The following is a 16,298-nucleotide window of genomic DNA, read 5'->3' on the forward strand; positions in this document are numbered from 1 at the left end:
GTGACCGAACATGTTCAATCAAACGTTATCATGCACTGGCTGACAAGTCTAAATAAAACTCGACAGACGTCGTACAGTGCTTAAGAGGGTCAAGCTTGCCTGATTCCATTGCGTCCAAGGTGCTCGGGAGAAATGCCGTAGCCCTCCAACAGCACCCACGGTCTATTTGCTGCCAATAAGGGCCACGGATCCGAGGCCATTAGTTCAGAGCAGCTTACACATGTAAAGGCATGCCGATTGTAAGCATTCCAACCATTTTTACATGCCTATTGGTAAAAGGGTAAGGTCGAGGGAGAGAGCGTCGAAAGCCAAAGGGAGTTGCCTATAGTCGATGTAGCGTGACCTCTTATCATTGGCGGAAGCGTCTCAAAGGTTCCAAGATTGGCCAAACGAGCTGCATTTTAGGCAGTTTGATGAATCACACACTCTGCGACTATACTCCATCTATCCCTGATCCGATTGTTCTCAGATATATGCGTAGTTTTGTCACTTGTTTCGGGGAAACCAAAAGGCTGCCTGCCCTACAATATCTGAAGGCGACCGTTGCCCATTCATCTGAAGATGGCAACTACTAGAAGCGCTCTTCATCCGTACTTGGTCTGCAGCACTATACTGACATGTGGTTTGATTCAATGACAAGCATACATATCTACATTTGATGTACGTACACATGTGTGTTAACCTGGAGCGACGCATCAATGGCAGCATTGAGTGAACGAGAAGAAATCGGTCTGGTAGGTATGTAACCTCCTCCACCTAGGGATGTGTCTTTAGCGGGTCCATGTTGCCCTGGGCTGCACTGGCACACTGGCAACACTGGCTTGTACCCGTAACCTCGCGCGTGTAGCAGCTGGTTTTTGCCAGTAAGTACCTAGCGCCAAAAAGTTTTACTGGCTTGTGAGTCTTGTAGTCTCCAGTGCCCCGGTAGGCGCCCCTCCTTTCCCCCTTCTAACCCTGTGAATCAATCAATCATAGCGAACAACACCTGCCCGGCGTTTGTGTTTATTTCACCGGATTCTTCTCCCTGCCTCTGCCTCTGCCTCTGCCTCTGCCTCGACCTTGCGTTCCTATCTCCGCCTGCTTCTTCCCTGCTGGCTTGCCTACTCTACTTCACTTCACCTAATTACTCGGTGCGAAGAAAAGAGGAAGAAAGAAGAAAGGAAGGGGAAAAATTCAGTTGACTTTGACTTCAATACTTCGGTCCAAGTGCTACCTGCAATGTCCAACCACACCCCGTTTTGCTCTCATTCTCCCTCTCTTCTAGTCTAGACTGACTTTCTCAACATATACCAATCGGCTACCTGCCGGTTCTCCTACGGCCCTCCCACTCCTGGCCCGGTAGATTTATGAGACATTCTACTCTAGTCACTCTGGCTTCTTTTCATCCATATTCAGTCCGGGTACGTGTTCCCGGAATTACCTCTGGGCATTTTCCCTATTCGGCCAAGAAAGCAGCTGAGTAGCTTATCAGGGGTGCAACCTTTGGACTCTGGCTCGAGCACCTTCACTCTGACGGCTTCTTGGAAGCAACACCTTCCCCGAAACCAGAATCGAACTGCTCATTTTCTATACTACCCGTCAAACCTCCGCAAGGCCAGAGCGGGCGCTCTATTGTCCACGGCAAGCACGAGGGCCACAAGTCCTGTCTCTCTCTCTCTCTCTCTCTCTCTCTCTCTCTCTCTCTCTCTCTCTCTCTCTCTACCTCTCAACCCCCAAGCGGTCTGCTTCCTTCTCCTTTGGCAGGAGACTCGGTGACAGACCTCATCCACGGTAAAAAGTGGCACCAGAGCCCCCCATTGGTACCCTAAAACGTCCAAGAAGACCCACCCTTTGTAAGCTGATACCTAGTTTGCATCCTGCCAAAGTCGGGACCGCCTGGAAAGCCAGGTCAAGCAGCAGCAGAACGCCATCCGTGATAGAGATTTCGGCTCCTTACCAAACCCTACCAGCTGGCGAGGAACCCTCGCTGATCGCCTCTGTCATTGAAGTGCCCCTTTATGATAGTGATGGGTTGCCGGCGTCAAAACTATATACTACGCTGTACATGTTTCCGATACTGAGGCTGGTCTTTCACGGGAAGGCGCCATCGACTTAGTCCATCTACAGCCGGGGCCACAGTCGACCATCGCCTGGCTGTGAAAGCCTCAAGGACTGTTTAGAGGCAGGCGTGCTGCCCTACCGTCCAGGATGGGCGCCTAACATGATGTTGCCGAACGGCATGATTTGCCCAAAGGCATTGTTATGAATCATGATCTTATCTATCATTCGGTAGCCCAGTACCCGGTAGTCCCACGAGAGCAGATATATGAGTACTGGCATGGTATGTACACCAAAGTAGTCAAGAATCAGGCGCATCTGATAGAAACCTAAACTGATTCTGCCTTAGTGTACACTGTAACTTGTCGAACGCTCATTGACCCTACTGCCCAACGCCTCGAGAACTTTTGGTGGCATGTCTTGGGGAGCAATCGCCGTCAGCTGTCAGGGAAGACACTGGCTCGGCTCTTCGAAGACATTTCCAAAGGTCCTACCTTTGTTCGGTTACGTGGTCCGCCTAATCGATACGAGGGGCCTGATGATTCGGTATGTTGAACGCTTTAACCACCTTGCATCCGGAACTGAATAGATCTACTGCAGTCCTCGCCAGTAGCAGAGCCTGCAGTCGTCCAAACTGGAAAGGCGGAATCTCGCGAGACAGGGGATTCGAAGGGCCCAGCAGGCTCAACGGAGCAACCCAAAACACAGCCATCCAATTCCTCCTCGTCCAGACCTCCACCCCCACACCCTATTCTGAAGAAGCCTAGGGGGCCTTCAACGTCAGGACCGCGGCCTACTGCCCGCTTTGTGTCACCTCCTGGGTCAGAGGATGAGGGCGACGATCAAGCTGAGCCTGGGCCTTCCTCAAGTCGAAAAAAGACATCACTGGAAAAGGATTCGGAGTCGCAAGGTCCCTCGGCCGCCAAAGGGGAGCGCAAAAAGTCTACGAGCATAGCACCAAAGAAGAAAACAACATTTGTTGCCTCGACAGCTAGGCGGCGGCCCGCGATGCCGCGACGCCAGAGTTCACAGTCTTCTGCGGGAGCCGCCGAATTTGCCTCAAAAGACACCAATTCGTCCGTCTCATCGCGATCAGGATCACAAAGGCCTGTCTCTCCGATAGCCGAGAGATCGAGTAAGAAGAGCACAGCAGGGGGTCGGGAGACAACCGATAAGATCAGTGCTAAGGCTGCCGGAAAGCTACCAGTCGACAAGCTCGAGTCAGCTCCCACACACGATGCTGCATCATTCCGGGTTATTGGTGGAACGCTACCGGTCATTGTCCAAGACGAGAAGGCGACTCCTGCCAAACAGAGCTCCGAACTCAGTGGAAAAGGAAAGGATCAGATGGACGAAACCCATCGAAGGGACGCCAAACCTACCAAAGCCCTGTCGTTCACACAGAGTTTTGCACCAAAACCGACGGCTCCTACGATAACACGAACCAGATCCGAGAACGGACCACAGGCTGGTGGCGTGCGGGAAGGATTGGGTCGAGTTCCGCCACATGGATTGATATCGTCAAGTACAGCAACGACTTCTACTGTCGCGGCGCGCGGGACCATGACCGATTTCGATGATAGCGTACATGGACAGGCGATTCCGGGACAGGAAGGACGCAGCGAGAGCACGTCCCGAAGCGGGGGTTCGCTCCTGGATAGCCGATTCGCTCCTACACCACCCAGCACGGCGCCTAGCGTACCACTGGCGCGCTCTAAAAGCCAGCTGACGCTTCTGCTCGAGCGTCAAAATGAGAAAAAGCCTCGCCGATGAGAGCTTATTGTTACGTTACGTTACGAGAGTCACGTCTTACCTACATTGCGTGTGTGCGGACAGCCACACCATAATGGAATCAGCATTATTATCATTCATCAGCGGAACATAGATGTGGGTTTCATGGGAATTTTGAATATACGTCACGAAAAGACTAGAGGGGGTTGAGGTGTACTGTATTCCTTTTCGTTGTTGTATCGGATACGTGGAGCGGCGATGTTATTACTATATAGGTGGCTTGGCAATTATACATTTGCATCGCGGCGGCGTTTCGTTTTAGTCATATGGTCTTTTCCGGCTCCTCCAAGGAAGCATATCCAACGGGCGCACGAAAACCACTTATACTTTTCTATGCAATCAACCATATGGTGTCAGGAGTTAGTCATATTCTCTTTGCTTTCGGTCATGTCTCCCTCCGGGCGCAAGATATGATCAGTATCATGTACCTGCCGTAGTAGTATGTAGTCGTCCAGTGTTTCTAGTCACTCCCCGTCGGAAATACGTCCGACCCCTGAAAAGCCGCTGCCAACCGCCATCCCGGTAACAAGGAACATGGTCATGGGATTTCGAATTGATTGCCCTTTGTCATTTTGCGATGAGCACACATACGCCACGGACGGCACAAACAACGACACGACTTGCATGTTCAATGAAAATAGTATGTGTCCGTTCCTAGTCGTCATCATAGACGTTAGGAGAACTGGAGCTTTCATTCACCGACTTTTCGGCCAGTGCAGCTACGCTGGCAGACTTGCGGGCTGGGACGGGCTCCTCTGATGAGCTGTTTCAAGATGCGTGGAGAATACTTATATTGGTTGATAGATATACTACTACAACATACGGGTATAGTGTACCGACGGAGAGAGCAAACCCCGTTTTCGCACGCAAGGGATTTGGAATATCGATCGGACTAGAACACCCGACTATAAATAGGTACTTGCCTGTACAAACTCTAATATAATGCAATGCTACATCCCATACCCTATCAACCCACCCGTATCATACGCTGGTATCAATTACGTTGAATGTGAACCGAAGGGTCGCAATAATAAATCAATTATACGTATCTCGACCCCCCCTCCCCACGCCGCAATGACAGCACACAATAAACGTGGGGATGATGATGATATTGTTGTTTTTTTCGTATCGCCCCCTTTTCTTCTTCCTAACACCCCCACCACCACCACTCACCTTTCCCCCTTCTTTTCCCCCACATCCATCCCATGCATCGTCCCCCCACGCTCTAACGCCCACCACAACCTCCTGTCTGGGGGAGGGGGGTTGTGTGTGTGTGTGTGTGTGTGTGTGTGGGTGTGTGTGGCTCTTGGCTGCCTACCTTGCTTACCTCAAGTTCCGGAGACAATGACAACGTGACTGCCAAAAGGCTGGCTAATGCGTGCGTTCGCTCAGCTTACATGCGTACAGTATTTGCTTTTCTGCGTGTATGTCTGTCTCTGCCCCTCCTACACGCTCGCGGCTGGCTTCCCCCCTCCCTTATTAGGCTCTCTTACACTGCAGGTATGGTGATGGTGGTGGCGCGCCCATTGGGCAATTGATGACAAGTTGGTGGCAACCGCAACTGATGAGTAAGAAGAAGAAGAAACGAGAAAGAGGTGGTTTTCATTCGGGATATGTTACCTTTCAACTGCGGTGGCTTTCCGAAATAGGGCTGTACCTGCCAAATCTGACATGCTTATGGCACCGACTTGATATGCGTTGGGGTCTTGAATAGCATCACACACCCAACTTGATAACGTGGTTATTCATCAACTGCGAATTATGAGCCAGGATTGCACGTGATCAGTACAACAACACATAGTAGAAATCCGCTCGGTAAGACCCTATCCAGCATATTCAACATGTTCTCTTGCAGACGTAATCACTCAAAGGCACGGGCAAAACTAGAATTGACTCGCTCTCATTATGGGATGCTTGCCTGCTCTATACTGCGCGCGGCAGCCCACTAGTCGTAACTAAAGAACTCGACAATCAACGCCTGCTGAGTTTAACCGACTCGGCTTTTCCGGTTAAACCCTCAAACCGATTCCTCTTGTGTGTGTCGCTAGCCACGACCGAACGCCTTTATACTAAGTTGTGATACAATTTCGTGCCCTTCTCCCGCATCGAACCTCGTTTACTTTGGCAGGGAAGAGGCTTTCTAAGTAACGGTGTAGCCGCCGTCGACACGCAGGTCTGCGCCCGTGACGTACTGAGAGGCGTCAGAGAGTAAGAATGTCACAGGACCCATCAGATCGACCGGCTGGCCCATCTTGCCCTGGGGGATGAGAGAGGTCCACTGTCGCTTGAGCTCCGGGTTGTCGTCCAGAATCTTCTCGGTGCTGTGAAGGTGTTCATGATCAGCCTCGCTCTTTTCCTTCCACGGGCTTCCTCGGCTGGGGAAGTGGAACTTACAGCGCAGTTAGCATGTAACCGGGGGAGATGCAGTTGACTCGGATACCAGCATGTGCCCACTCGACAGCCAGGGATGCTGCCATGTGTCGAACGGCTGCCTTTGCGGCGTTGTAGGGCCTGGAAATTGGTTAGTAACGCGTCTGCTTTGCCTCAAATTTGCCTCAAAACAGGACCCATCCATCCATGAATGGTCTTATTATCGTTCAGGAGAAGCTGGCATAGGGCAAACTCACGCTTGAGGCTGGGGCACGTTGACGATGCTGCCACTCATGCTGCCAATGAAGACCATGCTACCAGTAGCCTTGCGTTCCATGAGGTGCTTGGCGACAGAGATGGCGAAGAGGTAAGTGCCGTCCACGTTGACATTCCACAGCTTGCGCATGCGATCAATGGGGTAGTTGATGGCCTCGTAGTTCTCAGTGAACCCGGCGCTGGTAACGAGGTTGTCAATCTTGCCGTGCTCGGCGATGATGCCGTCAATGCATCCTTGGACACTATCCGCGTCCGAGACATCGGCAAAATGTGCAGTTACCTTGGGCACTCGGGAGGCACCGGATTCTCCTTGCGGTACATCTCGACAAGTAAGGCAGCTTGTCTCTCGGCCTCCTCCTCTAGATACGGGCAATGCCAACGGTCAGCTACTGCGCCTAATACATGGTCCAATAATAGAAAGGGCAGAACAATCGCGTCATGGGACGAAAAAGAGCTTGGACCGAATTGGGACTGGGAGCCCGAGCCCATTGCTTACAATGCAATTGGCCAAATTGCATTTTCTTCTTTCGAAGCAATGCCACATGGCTCAATTGGCTGCCAATCCCGTCTTAGAATCCCACCGCGGCCAGGATTGAACGGGGGCAGGCAGTTATGGAGGTGTAATGGGGAGACTCACTATTCATATCCACGATGGCGAGGTTAGCACCCGAGATAACCATGCCTTGTCCCATGACGAGACCCAAGCCGCGAGCACCGCCAGTGACGACGCCGGTCTTGCCCTCGAGCGAGAATGAGCCCAGGGTGCGCTTCATGTGCATGCCACCGCGGCCCGTGACGGGCTCGCTGGCGGGGAGCTCACCTCCTCCGGGTACTCGACTGTGATGTTCTCGTCGGTACGGGCGAAGGATCCGGCAGCAAGGGGATTTTTCTTGTTATTATTATTGTTGTTGCTGCTGTCGGAAAGTGCGCGGGTGGTGTGGAAAGATGCAGCTGCCGTCACACTCTTGTAAGCAGGTGTGCTGGTGCGGATGGGCACAGCAGCAACGGATCGCAAAGCCTGAGACGAGGCTCGCAAAACGGATCGCGAGGCCATCTTGTCGGAGAAGCAGTAGCTGCGTTAGTGGTGAAGTAGTACGAAGAATCGTCGTTTCAGCTGCGCTGGCTCCTTGCTTGGACTCCTGGAAGGGTTGTTTGGCGTGTCAAGTATCGTTTCGTGGGTAAGGGCTGGAATGGGTGAATGACGTAAAGACCAATAGCTAAGGTCAAGGTCAAGTAGTTAGAGAAGGCACTGAAGTGCGAAGCAGCTTCAAGCTTCAGATTGATCAGACACTATTCGGCTGTGGGCTGGTAGGGATGTGAGTGTGGATGGGGACTGTCTGGGGAAGGAGGATTACCTCCAGGTTAGCTAATGTGGATCGTGGGGATCAGCTGGACTGCGGGTTGTTGATCGATCGATTGAGCATTGAATGGATGGAAGGGGGAGGAAAAGTCACGATGGGTCGGGGTCGATCGTTGATTACAGGTGTGATGTAAATAAGTACCGGTCTACTCCGTACAGAAAAAGCCAAAAGGGCAGGCAGGGAGAGCAGAAGGGCGATCATCCAGGACTTTAAAACATGGAAAGCATGAACACGAACACATCATCCCAGCCAAGGGGAGACACTGACTTCACCTACTCAGACATGATCCCGTGCAACAGGAAAACAAAAAACAAAAAGAGACCAGGGCCCCAAAATCTCACGATCTTCGTCCCCTCTTCTCGTGTCTCTCCGGTTCGGCGTATGCCAGCCTGCCAGCCTCCCACCCAAGCAAAGTCGCTAGGCCGCTGAGCGTATCAGCTGGGCGCATGGGGTGAGATGATGGGAGAAAGAGGTGATGTGCTGTGCGGTGCTGCTGTGCGATGTAAGTGTAGGTTTGGAAGTGCTAAGGTCATGTAGCTACAAGGAAGTTATGTAGATGCCCCTCCTTTTTTTCTACTGTCCGGTAGCTATCATCCCCGTCCCGGCTGACCCAGGCCCAGGCCCCAGGCTAGGTAACTTCTAGGGGCTTCTGGTTCTGGGGTTACTGAAGCTCTGGTGGGGCCCTCAGCTGGGGTAGAGGCTAAGGGCAGCTAGACCAACCAATCTGGAGCTCGGAACGGTGGCATGTGGGAACGGGGGAAGCCGGGCAAGCATTCCCCACAGCGCACTCACTCGGGTATCCCACAGTCCTAGCCTGCCTCCCACTCCAACCAGACTCCAAGGTTGCGGTACGCGGTACTGGCACTACCGTCTGGCCATGTACCGGCCATTGGGTTGGATTAATTAATCTGTACCTTGCGCTTGGTAACAAACATGCCCAACTACCACCTTCGGCTACCACCCTACCCAGAACCTACCCCTACATAGACCATACCACCACATAGCCTTTCTGGGCACGCCTCTTGGCCCTGCACCATGCAGAGTCAATTGATCAGAATGACTGGACATTGGCCTGCTTGCCTGCGAGCTTCATTGTCATCAATCGGAACAGACACTGCCGACTGTAAGGATAACCCCCACCATGGAAGTGAAAGTATCTAGGGTAAGGAGGTGTGTAGTACTGGCCTCGTAATGATAAGATAATTCACAGGTACACTGTCAGCTCAGCAAGCACCTAACCAGACCAGCCAGGCGATGGGGGGAGAGAGAGAAAGAGAGGGGAGAGAGAAAGAGGCAGCTTGGGTATTGCCAAGCCTGATAACTCGTAGATCCCTTGCAGATCTAGAACAATCTTGGTGTGGAGTAGCCGCGTCCGCATGCTCAACAAAAACTGGCGACCGCTTGCTTTTTGTCAGCTCACGATGTTTGGCTCCCCTACCACTACCGCTGCATCCGGGGTCAAGACTCACTCCATCGTGTGTGTGGCGGTCAACATTGATTACAACTGTTTCCCATCGGTGTCTTCCCTGGTCGGCTGTCCGTCACACCATCAACAACCCCGAGCTTTCCCCATTGCATTCATTTACTTTCTATCATTTGACTCTATACCACGACAGCAATAATCTCCTTGTCGCTCTTCTTGTTATTCTACGCATCAGGCTCGCCTATGGGCTGTCGAGCCTGACAAGAGACACATGTCAACCAAATCAGGCGAGCACCGATATCAGGTTTTGTCCCAGTACTAGGTTCAATTAGAGCATGATGGATATCTTTCTTATTGCTTTACAAGGCCTATTATTATTATCGGAAGGCTGCTTGCGCAGCGCAAAAGTGTAACTCTCGTATTTTGCCCACACTCTCCCCATGAAAGTCAAACTGCAGATTTGGGTATGATTGCGAACCGAAAGAATCCCACCCCCCGACTGTCTGTCGATGTGATACGGTATACCTCGCCAAATACCTCCCTGTCCCTGCCCCCTTATTCAAAAAAGAAAAACGCATCAGTGGATGCTTCGTATCGCTTCTATATCTCGTCAAGATGAAGCCGTAAACCATGACCGGCGTCTGCCTCCCCGTGCCCATGTAATAGTTTTCGTCGACTTCGGTAAAATAGAGAAACCACGCCTGTTGTTTGTAATTATTCAAGGCGCAATAGGCCGCTTCCGCACTAGAACCCGCCGTTTGCGCCGTCGACCGTCTTTTTCCGTATGGCATAGTCCTCTTCTGGAGGAACACTAGTCATCCAATCTGAACATTCTTCGCAATGCCCCAAACTTCTTCTTTTTCTTGTTGTGGTTCTCGGGCTCAAGCACGTCCTTCTTCTCATATCCGGTAGTTTGAGCTACACCCGGCAGTCCCATGCTGGTGCTTCTCCTCTCCGATATGTTCGATCGAGCCACCGGGCCGCCATTCACTCGTCCATCGGCAGTGCTGGGTCTTCCGTTTTCACCCGTGTCAGGAAGGGGCCAGCTGCCGTTACATGAGCCTGGCCTTCGTTTCTGGAATTTCGGACTCTCGAGGATTCCGTCGCCTCGAAGGTCCCGAAGTTCGTCTGCATCGCGCTCCAACAGCGTATCACGTCTTGCCGCACTTTCGGACAATCCTACACGTTGAATTTTGCCCGCCTGATCAGCCTTCTTGTTCCTGCGCAGGATATTGTCCATGAAAGACCTGCGGTTTTTGGGTCTCTCAGTTGGCGTATAGGCAGGCTCAGCGAGTCTGGCACGGCCTGAACCCGACCGGTTCAATGTTGAAGTTCCAATACCAGAACTTGATCGGTGTTGAGGCATAGGGCGGAACAAGGCTGCGCTTTTGGGGCTGCGCAGTGGACTGGGCATCTGCATTGAGTGATCATCACCGGAGTCGGGTAGGTCAGGAGTCTCCTCGGTCCCTTCCACCACTGTAGAGCTTCTTTGAAACCTGGATGGAGCCGTCGTGGAACCCCGAAGTGTGCCAGAGGTCATTGGCCTAGTGGGAGGCAGCGGTGCCGCATCTTCTTCATCACTAGAATCTGCAAACCGACTACGGAACGCAGGTGCACGAGGGCCATCGCCGTCACTAGAATCGTCACGAATCCGGCTGGTTTGTTTCGATTTCTTGCCCGCCTTGCTTGAACGACCAAAGCTGGGAAATTGTATCGATGGGCGTTTAGAGTCTTGACTTGACTCGCTGTTTGAGCGCAGGGTACGGCGCATACCCAAGGATACCGGTGGTCCACCGGCAACACCACTTGAGCTCCGATGGAAGGGCGATTCAGGAGGTGACATGGACCGTAGACTGAACCTGCCGGAACTCCTTTCAGCGGGTGCTGTTGCTTCACTAGCAGGGCCCTGGCGCATGGTGCTGCGGAATCCGAAGCCTCCTGAGGAAGTAGCTCGCGAACGCTTGAAGCTACTGTCGCTGGCATCGGATCCGCGTCGTTGCAGATCTGGTTTGGAGGTCTTGGTGATGGCGTTGCCTGCAGATGCTGACGCGAGCGTAGAGTTTGTTGCCTTCCTTCCGGGTGCAGCTGTTTGGGGTCTCATGGTCGTTTTCGACATCGAAGCCGGTCGCTCAGCCGGGGCACTTACGCGTCGAGATGCGCGGCTATCAGTCTCTTCGCCTACTGTCGCTCCGCGCATAGACTTGCGCATATGAACCTCACTAGCGATGGGCCTTGAGTTTTGAGGTTGCTTCGCAGGCTGCTCAGTTCGGAGTGAAGTACGCATAGGCCCTTTCGGAGCAGGGGCATTGTAACGATCTTCTGCTGTCTTCGTACCGGGCTGGATCATGTATACTCTCTCAGGATTCGTCGGTTGCGAAGGCTTGCTTCCAGAAGCCGGTGCTTGCGCGTGTGCCATCTGAGCTACAGAGGTTGACTTGATCTGCTCAGCCGTTCTTCTTTCTATTGCTGGGCCGACGTGTAGGAGTTTCGGCATCTGCATCATCACCAGCTTCGATCATTGCTTCCCGTTCTAATTGACGCCGCTTCTCCGTAGTTAGACTTCGCCAATATGACTCGGCGGTTTCCCAGTCATTCACAACCTTTTGCGTAGGCTCCGTAGAACCTTCTGCGTCCTTGATCACCTTTGACAGTAAATGGTCTCCCATGGGTTCCGATGCAACCGGTTTTGTTGGACGCGAAGCCTCGATTGGCGCAGCCTTGGATTCTTTGCTAATAGGACTCTCTACGACGGCGTTTAGTGACTGATATCCGTCGCCCTCAACGTCAGAGAGGTCTTCGTAGGCATCGCTATAGATGCTAGCATTGGAATTTTCGTCCGAGGCATCAGTAGCGTCTGCGGCGGTGGATACCCCGACGAGGGTTGTCTGAGGCAAGACGTGGGCTTGAGTGGGCTGTACTTCTGCTTCGGGTTCGCGCATGTCTTGGGCAGCACGGGAAACATCATCTGACTCAACACCTTTGGTTGTTGTATGCCCCAATGGTCGGGCTTCCTCTGACTCCTCATCTGGAAATTTCCCAGGCACTTCAAAATACTGCTGTTGATTCGACTTCGACTCAGACGGATGAGAGCTACCCGCGATCGCCGGGCTGGGATTCGTGATTGAAATAGCAGGCACCTGGTTATCTGGAAGCTCGATTGCCCTTTGTGGCTCTGCCTGCCTCGTCCTATCGGGGCTTTTGTTCGGAATTGTCGGCACACTCTCCAAGCGGTCGTGGCTATCTGCCATAATTGTCTGAGTGCTTGGTATCATTTCCGCGTCACTTCCTCCACTCATCTCGTCATTGGACCGTTCGTCCTCACTGTACGAGCTAGCACTGTCTGAATCATAGCGATGGGCTTCTGCAGATGTTACCAAAGGTGGGAGCGGCTCTCTAAACCGGGAGATGTTTGCTGCATTGCGCGAGGATTGGTCCTGGGCAAGAATAGAACCCACAGCATGGTCATTCGACAGGGCAATAGTTGTATTGTTGTATGTGTCGGCCGGAGACGTAAAGCCAGCACCAGAGGGCCGCATCAAAGGCGAAGAAGGCGTTGCTGGTGAGTACGCAGACCCCGATGGACGTATGAGAGGTCGCTCTTCCTCGGGTTCCCTAAGCTTCTTCTCACGAACGCTGCCGAAACTTGGAAGAGCAGGTCGTGGCTTCATGATCTCATCATCGTCCAACGAGAAGTCCTTTTTCTTGCTTTTGCCAATGTTGCTATACCAAGGCCGTTTGACTTGCTGGGGACTTTGCGTAACTGGCAAATCTTCGTCCTCAGTTGGCGCAGACTCGCCAACAATCATGGTATTGTGGTCATCAAAGCTAACGCGAACTGACTTCTTGTGCGGAACCGAGACCTCCCTTTCAGGAGAAGCCACTCGCATATCAGAGCCCGTCTCAGACGGCGATGCATCGCGTAGTGAAGGGTCATGGTGCTTCAATGCCGACTTGATCGGAGAAGCAGACCTTGGTAGAGGCGCATGGCGTACCGCTAGGTTTTCTGAAGGAGTGGTTGCGAACCGTGCAGTCCGGGCTGGGCTGTTGGACGCTGAGCGAGAAGCGCTGCCGTTCCGTGAGAGCTCCGTTACTGGCTTATTTGGCATGTATGCCACTTTCAGCTCTGCTGGTGCCTCTTCTGTAAACTCTGAGCGAGCCTGGGGTTCGGCCCACGCGCTAGAGGAAGATTCGCTTGGGTCTTCAACCGTAGAAAACAAGGTTTGTTGCGTCGGGACGTCGTCTAAAGCTTGACGGACATCTTTTGATGCCGCATCCTCCTCGGGTACTTCCCTAACTACCGATGGTTTTCGACCGACTAACCTGGCGGAAGGGGCCTCTGCAATCTGCAATTTACGGTCTCTAGTCTGTGTGCTTGGCTCTTCTCGCTGGAGCTGCTGATCCTGGGAGGGCTGCGCCCACTCAAGGTGAATTGATGAAGCTTTTGTGGGATTGGCCTCGACATATGATTCTTCACCAGTTGGAGGCTCTCTCGCATTCGGGGGCGTTGCAACGACTGGAGATCCTCGATCTGGCAAATCGCGTTCCTCTTCACTGGGCTCAACTGTAGTTCCCCTAACCCTGGCTACCGTCCCTTTGGACAGGTGGCTCCCGGAGCGTTGAACGCCCTGCTTCTTCTTCTTTGGCTGCTTTTCCGATGCTTCCCTCGTGTGGTAACTCGTTTCCATCAGATCTAGTCGATCTGTTCTTGGCACCATTCTCCTCGAGTTGGGATCGTATACCATAACTTGATCGGAATTACCCGAGAAAGACACCGGGAGGGAAGCCCTATTTGAATTCGAGGGTGAGACGCCCCACTGCTGGTTCTGATCGGCGGTAGGTGAGGGCGAAGGAGATGTCGCGCGGATCCGGCTCGGATACGAGAAATTGACAGAGTTCTGGCTGTCAGGGCGCCCGGTAGAAGCGAGGCTGTCTGGTCGCCGCCTTGGCGATTTCCCAGTGCTAGTCATGGGCGCATCCGACGTGCGCACATTGCTCGTGTCGCCCGATGGCTTTGTGTACCAGGATGGTAGCTCCGTTTTCATTTTCTGGGACGCTGTATGAAAGTTCTGCATGCCTACCCCTGCCTTCGACGGGCTCTGCCCTATTGAGCTATTGCGATGTCCATCTGGGATGGCAGGCACTGGCGGGTGTTCGTTCTGGCTCTGACTTTGGCTTTGAGGCTCGCGACCATGTGGCGAAGGACTACGGAATGTCCTCTCGGTCATACTACCCGAGCTGCCGCGTCGTTCCAGTTTCGGCGTCCTTCTCCCGCCAGCGGGTGCGCTCGAGACCGAAGATATCGAAGGGCTCCGGCGCATAGTGCGCTTCGTCTGAACTGCGCCAACATTGGTCGGTGTGTGAGGGCGAGCGCGCAGTGCAGCGGCCGCGGCTGCTGACGAGAGCGAACGATTGGAGTTCTGGCTAGACATGAAGGCGGTAGCAGCAGCAGTGGAGGCGTTGGGATTGACGGGAGCAGGAGTGGAATGCTGCGAGGCATACGAAAATAACATCAGTATCAGGTATAATAGAGTTCGAGGTGCGTGGCGCTAGGCCAGACGGGATGTGAATATACTGTCGTCACTATGGAGGGAAGTCGGTTATTTCGGATCGTCCCCGACCCACCTCACGACATGGCAATGACTGCTAGTATGCGATAGTAGCCGCATGCCGCATGTCCGGTACGACGAGGGTGTGCTAGTAGGACAGTCTACTCGCTAATTTCTGCGCGGAACAGGCACTACCCTTCGCGACAGAGACAAAGGGACAAGACATGTGTGAACCAACCAGAACGTACCGGATTGGGAGGCCCACGGCCGCCGCGGCGATTTCTCCTCGAGCCGAACATATTTGCTCAGCTGTAGCTAGATGTAGCTAGATGTAGCTAGGCTTGTTGAACCACGCGAACTTCTGGTCGTACGCGTATGAGACGACAGATGGCTCCAGGGCCCGGTGAGGGAGATTATAAGGCGGTCATATGGAATGAATGAAATGATAGTGTGAAGAGATGAATAACCCTGTATGAAGAAGAAAGAGAAAAAGAAAGCCCCGGGTGCTGAACGCCTAGCCTTTGGGAGACCTGCAGGTATTGATTGAACAAGTTGGCAGAGTGCATGTTACCATGCGACTACCTAGGTTAATGGATTAGAAAAGTTGACAAACAGCTGTCAAACCCCAGGAAGGAAGAATATTTGATAAGGTAAGAAGTAGATGTCCCCGATGAGAATGGGGATTTGGACGATCGTGTGGGAAGCAGATAGGAGCTTGGACGTGAAAACAGACAGTGAGAGATGAGATGACCCCCTACCAGGTTGTTAATGATGTGGTGGATCCCCCGAGAGCTGTTTATTAATGTTTCTGTCTTGGCACTCGATTTCGCAATTGATGCCGGTAAAGCAGAAGTCTGCTCATATTGTTTGTAAGCGACATCAAATGGCCTCTTTGGTTAACTGTTATATTTACCATCTCTATATTCTCTCTGTTCCATCAACGCTGCATTGCATAAAGGCAAAAAGGGCGCCACAGAGCCATGCACTTTACACCTGCCGCCAAAGTTGAAACCATGCGGTTGGCGAAAGGTACCTAACGTACGTGGACCTATGTACCTTACCTAGAATGAAATGGGGTGGCTTGGCGGCGGATCGGTCCAGTCCAAAGCCACTTTTGTTTCTATTCCTGGTGATGTCATGTGGGATCATTCTGGGCTAGGGTACTCGTAGAGATTGATTGAACATGACAATGCCGACGGAATGGGAATGACGGAGCACGGGAGCCACCCAACGATCTGCTGAGATGAGCTGCATTTCTGCCCCATTCAGAAAGGCCCTGTATTCTCTTGTTGGACGGGAATAGCCATGGCATCCATGGATCCAATGCCTATTTCAACCACATATCCTCCTGTCGCTATCCTGACTCGGTAGGACCGTAGGACGCGCAGACACGTGTCCGTGTACGTACAGTGCATACATATTACATAATATCACGACGACCGTATTGGATCCGAACAATCCGCCGAAGCACACACAGGCACACATATATCAGAT

The 16,298-nt window shown here is 52.7% G+C and overlaps 3 protein-coding genes across 3 annotated transcripts; 1 reads left to right on the forward strand and 2 right to left on the reverse strand.

The window, feature by feature from the left end:
- Nucleotides 1–2,241: 2,241 nt before the first annotated feature.
- Nucleotides 2,242–3,810, forward strand: PG994_007737 (uncharacterized protein; the record flags this gene model as incomplete). The annotated part of the gene is made up of 3 exons (XM_066859146.1): nt 2,242–2,320; nt 2,387–2,583; nt 2,638–3,810. The coding sequence occupies 3 exons, from the start codon at nt 2,242–2,244 to the stop codon at nt 3,808–3,810; spliced, it is 1,449 nt and encodes a 482-aa protein (XP_066714633.1).
- Nucleotides 3,811–5,968: 2,158 nt separating this feature from the next.
- PG994_007738 (uncharacterized protein) lies at nt 5,969–7,528 on the reverse strand (the record flags this gene model as incomplete). Its single annotated transcript, XM_066859147.1, has 6 exons — nt 5,969–6,149; nt 6,223–6,339; nt 6,456–6,716; nt 6,755–6,869; nt 7,112–7,241; nt 7,295–7,528. 6 exons carry the CDS (start codon nt 7,526–7,528, stop codon nt 5,969–5,971), a joined length of 1,038 nt encoding a protein of 345 aa, XP_066714634.1.
- Nucleotides 7,529–10,069: 2,541 nt separating this feature from the next.
- Nucleotides 10,070–14,687, reverse strand: PG994_007739 (uncharacterized protein; the record flags this gene model as incomplete). The annotated part of the gene is made up of 2 exons (XM_066859148.1): nt 10,070–11,679; nt 11,735–14,687. 2 exons carry the CDS (start codon nt 14,685–14,687, stop codon nt 10,070–10,072), a joined length of 4,563 nt encoding a protein of 1,520 aa, XP_066714635.1.
- Between the last annotated feature and the right edge of the window lie 1,611 nt (nt 14,688–16,298).

This window comes from Apiospora phragmitis (assembly GCF_038363925.1).
Source record: "Apiospora phragmitis strain CBS 135458 chromosome Unknown utg000007l:2111988.0-4706623.0:1.0-2598199.0, whole genome shotgun sequence".
In the NCBI taxonomy this organism is placed as follows: domain Eukaryota; kingdom Fungi; phylum Ascomycota; class Sordariomycetes; order Amphisphaeriales; family Apiosporaceae; genus Apiospora; species Apiospora phragmitis.